General features: G+C 43.3%; 1 protein-coding gene across 5 annotated transcripts in view; it reads left to right on the top strand.

Moving 5' to 3' along the window:
- The window catches only part of EVL (Enah/Vasp-like), a 156,375-nt gene that overhangs the window by 64,518 nt on the left and 78,188 nt on the right, over window positions 1-13,669 (top strand). For 2 of the 5 annotated variants that reach the window (XM_074148450.1, XM_074148452.1), the window contains exon 1: window positions 8,499-8,649. The exons of the other annotated variants lie outside the window; for them this stretch is intronic. In XM_074148450.1, coding sequence (XP_074004551.1) covers window positions 8,639-8,649 — 11 coding nt within the window. In that variant the 5' untranslated portion in view covers window positions 8,499-8,638. Of the gene's footprint in view, window positions 1-8,498; window positions 8,650-13,669 lie in introns of those variants that run through there. 5 annotated transcript variants of the gene reach the window in all.

Genomic DNA, 13,669 nt, shown 5'->3' with positions numbered 1-13,669 from the left:
ATGATGGAAATGTCACAGGGGACACATCACAGTCAAGAACATCATTTTAGAAGAGGTAAGGAAGATTGCTATGGGAAAAAGGGTACAAATCACGGGAAAGAAAGAATACTTCTGCCATTATTCAAAATAGTCTTTCCTTTCTGCTTTGGTGTCTTGTGCATTGCAAGCAATGTGCAGCTTTGATTTAGAAAAATACATAGTCATCTTGCAAAATTCCAAATATTGCACGCAAACAAGTCTGGTGCACAAATGTGCTCAAGGATCCTGTTTCAATTTTGGCACTCATCAAATATTTTTATCTGCCAGGCAATAGGGACAAATCTTTGCCAAGAAATAATGGAAGGAGGGAAAAGGGGGAAAGGAAGGGGCTGCCAGGATAATTTTGTTTTGTTAAGTATTGTCAGTAGCTTTGGACAAAGGATTTGTTTACTGCATATCTGCATTCACTAGCTCTCCTTGTGTTTCCTTCTACTAAAATAATCTGAAAATTATTTTTCTTGTGGAATTTAGGGGGGAAAAAACCAACCACTGATTACAGCATGTTGATATATAGATTTTTGAGTACAGTTTATTTACACTTGGTGTTGTTTTAAGCCCACCTTGAAGAGGGCTGTACCTTTTCTGTGATGGAAAGGTACAAATGACCAGGCCCACCATGTTCTTTTTTTTATCAGAATGGAGAAACTTAGTCTAAATACATACCATGACTCAGTTGTACAGACTGTTGTTTGTGCCCAGGTGTAACTTGTTTTTTTTCCTGGTTGAAGCATGTCTGGAAACATCAAGGCCACATCCATTGCCCGTCCTCATCAGTGCAGCCAATAGATTTAATATGAGGCTCCGGTAGCCCGGTATCATTTACCTTGTTTTAATGCCTGACTCATGACACAGATGATATAAAAGATAAGTTTCTGCTGCATCTGAAATTGGGAGGTTTTCCACCAACTTCAGCAAGGATGGAGCTGGTATCAAGTCATGCAAAACTAGCTCAGCATCCTGTTAAATGTTATAAGGGATTATTTTAAGAGCTGCTACTTATCTACTATAAGACATGAAAAAAGTGGAAGGAATAGGGATGCTCTACTTTTGCTACAGGAGAGAGCTTCCCTGTGTGTCTGCTCCACAGTGGTTACACAGTAGTGAAAGATGTGGTGAGTCAACGTGACAAACTGCTGACCATACCCAGTCCACCTTCAGGGATCCTTCTACAAGTTGAAGTTTCCCCGTGTCCATAAGCCAACTATTATTTCCAGCCTGTGTTATTCTGAGAAGCACAAATATCAGAAACAAGTGTAGAAACAAAGCCAGGCATTCTTCGTCTTGATGCAAACCTAGTCTCTCATCCTTCTATAACCTCAACAAATGCCATCCTAGTGCATCTTTCTTCCCTCAGCAGAAGAGATCACCAGCATTTGCAGCTGTCCTGTGCAGCACAGCCTTCACTTTGCTCTTCTGCTTTGGGCCCTGACTTTTAAGGAATGGTGTTGCTGTCTTGAAAAGTGTTTTCCCAATGAATATCAAATGTTCTCAGTCTGGCAACCTGAACTTCAGAGAACTGCAAGTAATAAAAATACAGTTAAACGTCATTTCTCATAATTTTTTGTCAACTGCTTCTGCTCCAGTCTCTTAAGCTGTTTTTACATCCCTTCTCTTCACTCCAGCATCCCTTGCATCAGGAAACCTCTCCGTATCTTTCCACCTGCCAGGCTGTACCTCATCCATCCCTGTGCCTCTAAAAGGTTTATGATAAAAACGCTTCCGCTGGGTTATGGTGCCCATAATGTACTATAGAGGTGTCTCATGATGCAAGTATCTTATCTGATCAGTAAAACATGGTGTTTGAATTCCATTACTTAGAGGTGGATAGCATTAATTAACAAAGGTTAGTACTAGAAATGAGCAAGTGCAAGTTTTGAGCGAGAAGCTCCTAATCTCTCTTCGAGACTCTAGTAAAGTCGATATTTCTTGTTTCAAAACCAAACCCCAGAAATTTATATGATCTCACCGTAAATTAGGAACTGCGAAAAATCTCGTGTGCTGTTCAAATGACCACTGCCTATAGCTCCTGAAAGCACTTGTGATAAGCTGTTTATGAAAGTCTAAGAGAAATGCAAGCTGAAAGTGAAAACACGTCTGCTGTGTTGGAGGATAGCATATGCTTGGTGGCATAAATAGGAGAATGTCTTTCAGCGGATACCACAAGTACGTTTATATTGACCATTGCTAATGGCTCTTTAGATCAAGGTCATTGATTTGCTATAACATGAAAAAAAGTTATGTGGAAAAGCTAAGTACACCCCTTAAAATCTGCCATACAGAAGAGGGTTTGTAATAGTCTATACGGTAATTCTCAGCCTCTGGAAAAGACAGGCGATGATAAGACTCATCTGAGGCTACTGATGGGAGCAGTAACTGCTCTTTACCTGCTGCTGGAGCAGGTATTGGTGGTGTGGCTGGTGCTAACTATAAGCAAGGAGGTGCCTTCTGCCTGCAGCAGGGAGATGCTGGTGTCGGCAGTGAGATTGCTGACATGGAGACTTAGAAGATACGGTCCTTTGCACCACTGGCTGCCATGAAACAACATGGAAATGTTTGGTTAATAAGGACTGTAAAATGTCGCAGGCACTCAGGACTCTTAAGCACTTTCATACTTTCAGGGTAACTTTTTCTGGCAAACTTTGATCATATTAAATAAATTTCCCATGACATCATAATGCTCCATTTGTTACAAATGTGCTGATTTGCGGATGTGCAATTAGCTGACTCAAGCAAAAAAGCATTATAGATATCCTGTGTATGAAGTGGCAGTTTATTTCTCTCCATATGGTCTATAACTTGTTCCATGCTGCTTAACGTGAGGTCTGGGCTTACTGCCCATTGCTCATCACAGTTTATAGAGAGGAAAATTGAAGGCAGCCAGAGAGTTAATTCTTTGCAATACAGTTATTTCCTTAATGCAATACCTAAGCTGTTTGCATCAGCCAAAATAGACAGTCCCCTTGAAAGCAGGTGAGTCCTGACGGTTCCCTCTGTGGAGTGAGGGGGTGAGATGAAATCATCTTAGCAAAGGGCACTGCATGAATGAGAGAGTCGGGGGCTTCCCAAAAGGAAAAAAATAGGACTCCCCAAATCTTGCATAACCCAGGTCCTTCAAAAGATTTTGTGTATTTTTTTCCCTGCCATATGTTTGTCTATCACTACTTAAATGGATCTATACCAAGGGTTAAGTCCTGTCTCTTTTAAGTCGATGGCAAGACTTCCTTGGACCTCAGCAGTGATGGGATTGCATCCTAAATTAACAGTCTCAAGATGACTCTCACTTGTGAAATATGCTCAGTGCAGGACAATTGTTTTGGTGTCAAAGTGGTAGTTAACAGCTTACCTCATTGCACATTATTAACTCTTGAAATACTAAATAAGTATATTCTACTCTCCTCTCCAGTATCTCTCCTGCTCCTTAAAAATGAATGAAGAGCATGAAAAACAGATTTGAGAGAGCAATAGCATATGCATATACAGGGTTAAACTTTCTGAGGACCAGGCATTTTTTTTGTCTTATCAGCATGTTTAGCAGTTGCAAATGTCAGTGTATGAGGAAATGTTTTACATTCAAAGGCTATTAACAGCTGTGAAATTAGTTTTGCAAATCTGAATATCTAACTGCATGTTTTATATGCTGTTATGTAGCATTTGTGCATATATTCATACAATTTTCTTATAGTTTATGAATTTGAGTGTACAGTTTCAGTGTGAACTTTCAGATTTCTTAATCATGAGGTTATTAAACAAAAGACATTGACATATGCAAATTTTGAATTTTGTGCAGTATAATAAGATGCCTTTTTGGAGTAACACTGAATTAAACTCAACAGATACACACGCATAAAAAGTTATTTGGAGGGTGTGAAATATATGCTTATTAAGAAAAAAATGTTTTAATCCAGTCTGCCTTCAAATAGCTCTTAGATAGTTACAATTTTATTTTGGTATTATGATTGTAATAGTTTTTTTAGAGTATACACAACTCATTCTATAGTGCATCTTCATTTCATTCTTAAAAATTAACTGGGTTTTGTATTTGGAGATGAGTCATTTCGAGGCTGAGACGCTCAACTTTCTGCTTGCAGTCTGTACCTCTAAGGATTGAAAATATATAACATTATTGTCTCATACAGATCGTGTTTTGTCTGGAAATGAAACTCTCCTAAAGAAAGTGAATGCAGTACTTGGATGTCTTTGGAACATGAAAGCCTAGTACGTGGCCAGCAGACGTGCTGCTCAGAAACCTGTGGGAATATTCACATAATTGCAATGAAAGACTTGCTTCTCTGTTCAGGAATCCTGATCTTCTCACACAGATCTCAACACATGACTGAAATAATCTGTTTATCTGGCATATGGTCCTTTGTGAGGACTGGATAGAAATCAGCTACTGGGTTTTATTTGTGATTTGTCCCGGGGTGCTGTTTCCTCCTAAGCGCTCCCTTTCTAGTCCAGGGCCACGGAGGCATTTTAGCAATGCAAAGGGGTGATTGGAGGCACTTCTGCTGGAATGTATGCTGTAGTGATTAATGAAATTAATTTGGCTTATGACGGGTGCATTGAGAGGCAGTGCTGGGCTTTGTCCCTCTCACTGTCACTGTTTCCCGAGGTGATGCTGTCAGCAGTGACCTGCTCGTTGCTGTGCCTGGGGCGTGCACAGTGCCAGCAGCATTGGGGGGAGGCTGGGGGGTTTCAGGTGTGCTCGAAGGTGTTTGTGGTCAGGAGAAACAAATCTTTAAAACCAGATTATTCTAGCTGATATTATTGTAGCTGGTATTTCCATGTAAGGAGAATCATATCTGCTTGGTTTAGCTGGAAGACTATTCTGACATCTAATTGCTGTTTCCTTCCCCCAAAATCAGTGACCGTATTTGTCCCAGACACATGAAATCAGAGAAATAAAAAGGCTGCTCAGGTCTTTCCTTAGTCCATCTTCCTGCATCCCTCTGCCTAGAACACTGGAGTCAGCATGGCTGATTTGGGCAATTAGCGATTTGAGTCTGTAGTTATTTGGAGATGCATTTTTCAGGTTATAACATTCTTCTCTATTACGTGCAGTAAAGTACTGTTTACACAGATAAGCTCTACAATAATAGTCTAAGCAGTGTATGAGCTATACAGAAGAACTGCCACTTGAATCCAAATAAAGTCAAGTTTTAAATTAATGAAAAGCAGGATTTTTTTTGAATGAAAGAAGGTAGTGCCTAAAATCCACCCAGATCTCAAAGCAGAAAGGTGTTAGTATCAGGAAAGCATAGCCAAATTGAAATCCCAGAAAAGTGATAATGAATAAAATATCTCATTAAACAGGAAAAAAAAAAAAAAAAGTAAGAAAAAACACAACAGAGAAAGCTTTGCTTAAATGTCAGAGAGAACTTTATTTCTTGTTGGGTTTTAAACTTCCCCCATCAGTTGAAAACTGAAACCCTTCAGTCATACAGAGATTTACTGCAGAGGAAACAGAAGCTGCAGCTGAACGGGTGGTGCACTAGGAACCGTCAGATCGACCAGATTTTGACACCCATGTTTTTCCTGGGTGCCATTTCACCAATAGTTTCTGCAGGGCTCTCAGTTGGACCATGAAAGTGATCTTTTATGACAGAAAAAACAGTGAACGTGAAAAGCACTCTGCTGCTCTGCTCAGGTAAAGCAGCATTTGCAGCCCTTTACTCCCCACAGAAGCTGCACTGAAGAGTTGATGTAGCTGATACGCCTTGCCCAGTTCGGCTGATTTCTTACACTGCTCTCTTCTTGCTGCATTAAACAGGGATCTAAGGTTATTCACACGTACGTTGCACTCTGAAACCACTGTAAGGACGTCAGGGGTCGTGTGATCTCCTACAGACTGGTCTCCTCGGGGCTCTGCAGGTTTTGCTCTCATTAGTACTGACTTCGGAGCCACCCATGCTGACCGGGGTGACACGGGATGCTGTGTGCTGCCTCTGGGGTCAAATCTTGGGTCCACAGCAGGTGTTCGGGAGCTGAGCAGCTCCACCATTTGTGGGGTGCTTTGGGAGGTTACCTGGGCCCCATGGCTGCTCCAGGTCCCATTCAGGCAGATGGGCAGAAGGGATCAAAGGAGGTAAGGAAGATAAGATTTTGCTCAATGGTTTACGGGAGGGAGTTAATTGATTGCACTTTAGGGAACTGGTAACACGTCCGTTCCTGGTTTGTGTAATGCTCAGGTGGGCACAAAGTGGCTCAGCAAAATGCTGCCGTGACACACAAGTGGGTGCGAACCCTCCTTCCCCCTTCCACACGCTGATCCTGCGCTACCTTCCTGGGATCACATCATGGGGTGGCTCAAGTAATGCCATGGGAGAAGTATTTTCTTAGGCAATGTGTGTTAAAAAGTGGTATTAAGGTAAAGGACATAAAGTCGCCAGGCAGGGAGCGCTCGTGATGGCCCGAGCTGGGGAGAGGTAGTTGGGATCTCTGACTATCCAGTGGGTTTATTCTCCAGTTGTTTGCATTTTGTATTTGCACTGTCCATGTTTATGTAATCACAGATAACAGGTGACGTATTTAGACACATTAAGAGAACTTGTGTGCACACTGACAAAACCCCACATTTTTCATGTGAAAACAGGAAGAAAATCCCAGCTTTCTCTACTTGCAACCAGAACATGGCAGGGTCCATCCAGTTCTCCCTGTGATTTCCAGACACTAATTCTCCCTCTGCTTTTAATCTACTCATGCCATGATGCACCCCTGCCCTGAGGTGAAGACTAGACAGTGTCTGCAGGTGTTTACATCCATGTGTACAAGTTTGCCAAACCAAGGAATGGGGAGAAAAGAAGGATGATCTGTCTTGAGGGCCTGTCACCTCTAAGAGGGAGCCCATCAAAACCGCTGCAGTTTTACCCCAGGGAGGGTAGCACTAAAGCATTAGTTGGCTGTTCTGCTTTCCAAGACCTCTGATCATTTCTTTTTACTGCAATATTTTTAATTATTATTCCTAAATTTGAAAAGTTTCAAATTTTGTTAATAGGCCGTCTTGCTGCCATGGCCAAGTGGCAATGCCCAATTAACAGAGCGGCTGAGCAGGCAAAGAAGAGCCTGCAGAGACAGCAAGGGAGGTGGAAGCACTTTTGGAGGGCAAACCCAACCTCCCTGTTAACAGGAACGTGGATGCATGCAAACACATATGTAAGCAGCTCGTGGCAGGGTGGAAACGAAGGCTTGTAGTCTCTCAGGGGTCTCCTGTGGGCGCTCCAATTGAAAAAGAGACAGGATGGTACACAGAACTAACTGTCGGAAAGGCAATAGCAGATGGCATGTCTTCTACAGCAGAAGCCGTGAGATAGGGTATCCTCCTCCTTATAGCCGTGATCTCCGCAGTGGTTACTCCAAGCCAAATCCCACATGCTTTGTGGGCGGCTTAGCACGGGGCAGGCAGGAGAGCAGGGGAGAGGTGACAAAGTCTCCTCTTTGCTGTCTCTGGCTGCCAGCTGGCTGGGGCCTGCCTGCTGCACTTCCATGGATGGGGCATCTACAACTTCCCCGGGCAACCTGTTCCAGTGCCTCACCACCTGCAGAGTAAAGAATTCCAGTTTAAAACCATTACCCCTCATCCTATCACTACACTCCCTGATAGAGTCCTGCCCCATCTTTCCTGTAGGACCCCTTCAGATACTGGAAGTCTGCTATAAGGTCTCCCCGGAGCTTTGTCTTCTCCACGCTAAACAGCCCCACCTCTCTCAGCCTGTCTTCATAGGAGAGGTGCTCCAGCCCTCTGATCATCTTTGTGGCCCTCCTCTGGACTTGCTCCAACAGGTCCACGTCCTTGATCAATTACCTCCTTCTGTGACGGTGTGTTTCTTTGTTTATGTATTTGTGGTGATGCCCCAAGTAGGATGACAGGGTTGGAGAGCAACCACTCTGGCTGGACTCTGAGTTAACCAGGTGTGAGGCAGCTCCCGTCCAAAGGCTGTACTGCAGTGGGAGGTGAGAGTCAGCCTGCAGTAGCCTGGGCTCTACTGGGCTCTCTAATTTATTCTAACATGAATTAGCCTGTGCTAATTCAAGTTTTGGGGCTGGAGCTGGCCCCCAGCCAGCCGTCAGGCAACGCCAGGTTTGGCGGCAAGGTGGGACAGGGGCCCTTGGTACCGACGGGGCCCCGGGCTTTGGTTCGGCACCGTGCAAACGCCCATGCCGTAAATTAATAATAGGAATTCTTTTCTGTGTCTGAGGTTTGTTTGCTTTTGCTTTTTCTTGGACAGCGAACCCATCCCTTGAGAAAATAAGCAAAATGTTGTTAATATCCATGTCACCAATGAGGCAAAGGCGGCGCATCTAATCTTAATCTATATTGTTTGGACTTTCGTTCGGTAAATCAGCTGAAAGAAAGAATACATTTCTTCTTTAAAGTTCCTTCCCCGCCCCTACCATACCAGCAAGTGTTGCTTCCTGCCCTTCTGCTCTCTCAACGGCGCTTCCCTTTCCTGTTTGGGTTACAAGCCTTCATGAAGGCTCCTGGCTTGTCTCCCTGCCAAATTTGTCTTCTGCTCTGCGACCAGGTGAAATAGCCTGTTCGGGTTTAGGCTCACGTGCCAGACTTGAGCGTGTACTCCTGAGGGATTACCTGGTTTCCTCCATGGCAGGCACGTAAGTATCCGGGGACCGTGCAGGATGGCAGGGAATTTGTTGACCCGTGTTATTGCGACTGGATGGGAAGGAGAGTGTGTATTGTCATAAAGGCAGAAGCTTTGTGTTTTGGTTGTAGCCTCACAGGAAAATTTATAATTGTATAAAATAGTAATTAAGCTTTTATGGCAATGCTACATTCATATGCGTCCCCTGGCAGAGAGGGAGAGGCTGACTTGCCGGATCGAACCTCCTTCATTCCTGGTCTGCCTCTGTCAGCTCCAGGGGAATTGTCACAGGTTTATTTGCATTTCTTCTGGGATTGAAGGGAAACCAAGGCAAAGCAACACCAGCTTTAATGAAAGACCTTTATGTTGATTTCCTGTATTCACTTAAGAGCCTGCCTCTCCTGATTATTAGTTATGATTATGATCTTTCAAAGCCTTTGTTTAGGGTATTGTTCTCCTGGAATATGGATATGGCTGGCCCATGAATGAGAGCCCTCAGTCATGTATTTTCACTTGACAGTTCACTTTTGAGTTTTGCAAAATGCGTATTTTACAAGGTTAGTTACTTCTTGTTTTTATTTCTGTAATTTAAGGGTGAAGGGAAGTAGTTTATATTTATAGCAACCTGATCTAGTCACGTTGCTTTTTTACTGTTTTTTACTGGTTTTGACTAACTGGGTTCATAGTGCTTCCCCAGGCCATTTACTCAGCTTATCTTTAGGAACTTCTAAACATTTACTTGATATTTATTTTGGGGAACTCCCAGAGTATATCTTGAAGGTGGTATGCAAAATCTGAAAGTGAACCACACTTTATTGCAGAGAGAAATGTTGTGTGAATCAAAGTGTTAATGGATCGGTGGAGTTTCTCCATCGGGAGACAGCAGTGACCCTACCTTGTTGGAGCAGGTGGAAGTTGAAGGGAAAGTTTCCCGGAGCATGGCATGGCTCTGGGAGTCTGTCTGCCCGGCAGCGATGGCACTTCTCTGAATCACTGGACTTCCTCTATGAAGTGCCTTTTGCCAAGCAGTTCTCTTAAAGCATTTTTTTTTAAGATGTTGAGTTGAGATACTGATGAGTGGAGTTCCCCTCAGCATCATTTACATTCTTATGCTTCGGTTTACAAAACATACCAGAAAAGTGATGGGTTAAAATTAACTCCATTGCCTAGTTTCAAAATCTCAGCAATATAAACTAAGCAGATGTGCTGGCTTACAAGGGCATCAGTCTGCAGCCACTCCGCTGGCCCTAAATCTCCGTGGATTGGCAGATGTGTTATTTAAATGCCGCGGTGGACACCGAGAGGTCAGGGTGGACTTTCGCAGGTGTTGCTGAGGACTGAACTGTTCTGGACTGACAGTCAGGCCCAGGTGGAACATCTCTTCCGCTGCGTTATCATTTTGCATACCTTATTTATTTTTTTGTGTGTTCCTACTCACTTCTCCCATGCTCAAGAGCGCTGAGGGGGGACAGAAGGTTATGCAAGCTTCTCTGGTCATGCTAGGATTGCATGCATATTCCCAAATTTAGCAGCTCATCTCCCAAAATCCTGGCTTAGCGTGAGATCTGGGTGCCTCATAAGCCTCTCTTTTTGGGTTTACAGCTGAAGTGTCTGCCATGGATGTCTGCAACAGGTGCTGGACATGGCAATTCACACTGGTTATGCCAGTGTTAATAAGGGAGAATTCAAAATGAATGTCTTATTGCAAGCAGAAGGAAGAGTAACTCTTAAATACTCTCCCTTGTGCAGATGAACTGGTGTTCATCTTATTTTTGTTAATGCTGTAGGTACAGTATTTCCATTTCCTGCTCTGTAAAATACATATTTATCTTGCAGGCGTGTCATGACTTTATTTAACAGCGTCAGTCTTTTTGAGAGCTGTTTATGGAGGAAACTTTGTATTTGCAGTATTTTCTTGAATTATTTAATATTAAGCTCTTTAGATGCTGAACTTTAACAGGGGAGAAAAGTGATGGCCAGGCAGGTGCAGCGGATGCTCAGTGCAAAAGGCTCATCTCCTGCTGTTGATGCAGCCAAAGCCCAGCACCAAAGGCAGATCTTCAATGTCTACCTGCGAGCTGAGCAGGAGACCAAAAAATAGCAGTTTCCCCAGGAACTGGGCTTCAGTTCAGGTTGGCTGGGGCCAAGGGCTGCCCTGTCGTTGAAGTCTCTCTGCACACCCAGGCAACCAGGAGTGAGACCAAATTGAGAACTTCTGACCTCTGGGTCTATGGGTTGGTGTTTCAAGGGGTCCCACAAAATGAGACTCAAAAGCAAATGGAGATAGTGGTTGTGGCATCTCCATAGTATATATGAAACCATGACTGTTGTTTTTCTAAATGCCTGCTAGAAAATATTAAGATGTCTGCATGTCACTGAGGATTAAAAGCTCCTATCTGGGTGTAAAGTCCCCATGGGTTTCCACTGTCCTGTAGGCTGCATGCTGTTGTTTCACTATGAGGTTTTGCTGCGTTGCTGAGGAAATAAGTTCTTCAGTCCTCTGGGACAGAGGTAGGCTGAATGATGGTGACACCAACTGTCCTGCCGGTTTGGTTGCAGAGGGAAGTAGGCTTTGAAAAAAGAGATCCCAAAAGGAGTCACAAGCACAGCTGATGCTGCATTGGAGAAATGAGGCTCCCACTGAGAAATGGGGTCATGAGCAAAGCCAGCAGTGAATCTTTCATGGGAAGGCTGGAGAGCCTGCGCTAGGGCAAGTTTTACCTGTAATGAGCTCAGGTGTCAGGTATGGTGTATATGAGCCTGGATGACCTGACTGACTTGCGTTCAGAGGGTCTCCCAGGTTTCTTGTTCTGTAAATCCAGTTGTCAGAGAAAAATGTCCACCTGTTTCCATGAAGATTCCTACTGAAATACTTTCTCTGCATCCCAGTCATTATTATATTTGTTGTAGTGAAACCAATTAAAATGTTTAGCAAATTAATCCATTAGAGTTTGCAGTACACTTTAAATGCTTCAGGGATGTGACTTGTAGCTTACTAATTTTGAGGTTAACACAGATACGTACCGCACAGACCACACGTCTGCATATACAGAGTTTTGTATTTACGTTTAAGCTGACATTGAGAGAATTCTGTCGGCTTCTTAAATCAGCATCAGCATCTATTTCTTGCATGTCAGGTTTAACCACGCAACTGTGACTTTCTGTAGGCAGGCTCAGTGGACAAGTAGAGTGAGATGTGTTAAGTGGCTTGTGAGTTATCTCAGACGTTCTGCGTGCTGAGGGTTTTGTTCCCAGGTAGGACAAGCCTTGGGCAAAGAAGTAATAACGATTTCTGACACCAGTAAGGATGGTTAGATCAGTCAAAAATCATTTTTAATAATTAATCATTTAAAGAGGAGGGAATGGGTGGGAAATGGAAATTTTAAAGAAAAGGTAAATGATTTTAAGAGTAACTGCTTGCATTTCCTAAGAATACCAGAAGACAGCTCATTTGAAGGCAAGAGAATCATAAGAAGCTTGGAACAAGGTAGATCCATAATAGGTTCAAAGCATGATAGCTTGATTTCTATAAGGGAAGGTTTCATGGTTTATGCTAAGTGAATGTCTGCCCCCAGGAAACAGTTGTGTCTGTAAATATAAAGGACAGTGGAAGTCTTCTGGTTCAGCTGGCACGCTGAAGTAGAGCCCACAGAATTAGATGTATAACCCTGAAGTTGGTTAGTTGCGGTCATTTGTTGCACCTTTTGTATGCGTGATTTGGTGACTCTTCAAAAGCTGTATTACGTTGCTCTGGCTCTAGGAGAAAGTATTTTAAACCTCTCCCATTATCCCTAGAGAGGTGACCTCTGGGTGGGCTGGTGCTGGATAACCCTTCACCATGGCAGGCTCTGCACAGGGTCGATGGTCAGAGATGGGCTCAGGGACTCAGTACCACACTCGGCAAAAGTTTTATTCATAAGAAGATACCTTGTAAGTAGAGAAAACAGGTCAATGAAGGAGCAGTGCAGCTTGGCCTCTCATCTTTTTCTCAGTCTGGGACAGGAGAGAAAAGCCTTGGAGACCCTTCAGATTCTTTGTAAGACTTGGTTACAAACACTGTGATTTACTCCTTATTTTCTTGTTATTCTCTATGCCAGGTCTTTCGTGGTTCCATCCTGAGCTTTTTGCTTGTATATTTGGATAACTCACCAGACTAGTCAGAATGAAGCAGAAGGACTTTTACCCAATCTATGGCTTCATTTCTGTCATTTCATTTCCCCTTACATTTCCTCCTCCTATTTAATTACTTGCAGTCAGCCAGGTAATGTCGAGCAGCCCCATCAAGTCTCATGTGATAATTCACAAGAAGTATAGATATTTTCCCTAAGACTCCCTGTGTTATCTTTTCCATAATTGTTTGTGGCTGTCTTTTGGCTATGAGACCCTGATAATCATAAATTTACTAAAATCCAGGAAGAAAGGACTGCATTTTTCAAGTTCTGCACAGGTGGAAGAGGAGATTTCTGGATGAAGCTGCCTTCATTGCAGCGCTGTCTCAAAGTACAGCTTCATTTCTACCCCTAACTGCTCTCCCCAAATTCAGTAGTCTCGGTGCCTTAAATGGTAGATTTAAGCTTGACGTGACTCATATGGGGCTGGAAGTGCTGCTGACACTGTGGCTAGCAAAGCAAGGAGGGTACAGCAGATCTTTGTGGCCAGCCCAAGCATGTCACACAGCCCAGGCGCTGTGCTCGGCTGCCCACTCTTACCAGGGCTGGGCAACAAGGGTCAAAGCTGACCCTTTCAAGAAAGATTAACTCCAAATTAGCTAATCTGCTAATTTGTGAAGACGATTCCTAAACAAGGAGATGGAAAACAGCAGGTCAAAAGCAGTTGTGCAAAATTTAGCAAACAACATCGCCTGCAAAGATATATATTTTTTTTTAATTTATAGTTTTATAATATTGAAACAGTATTCTATAAATCTCAGTGATGAATGCTGGATTTTAGGTACCAGCTCTGAGCGAAGGATTTCCCAGTGCAGTCTGCTTCTATCAGATACGAAGTTAAGCAGATTTGCTTTAACTTCAGGC

This window comes from Numenius arquata, chromosome 6 (genome assembly GCF_964106895.1).
Source record: "Numenius arquata chromosome 6, bNumArq3.hap1.1, whole genome shotgun sequence".
In the NCBI taxonomy this organism is placed as follows: Eukaryota; Metazoa; Chordata; class Aves; order Charadriiformes; family Scolopacidae; genus Numenius; species Numenius arquata.
This window is presented reverse-complemented; position numbering and strand designations above follow the sequence as displayed.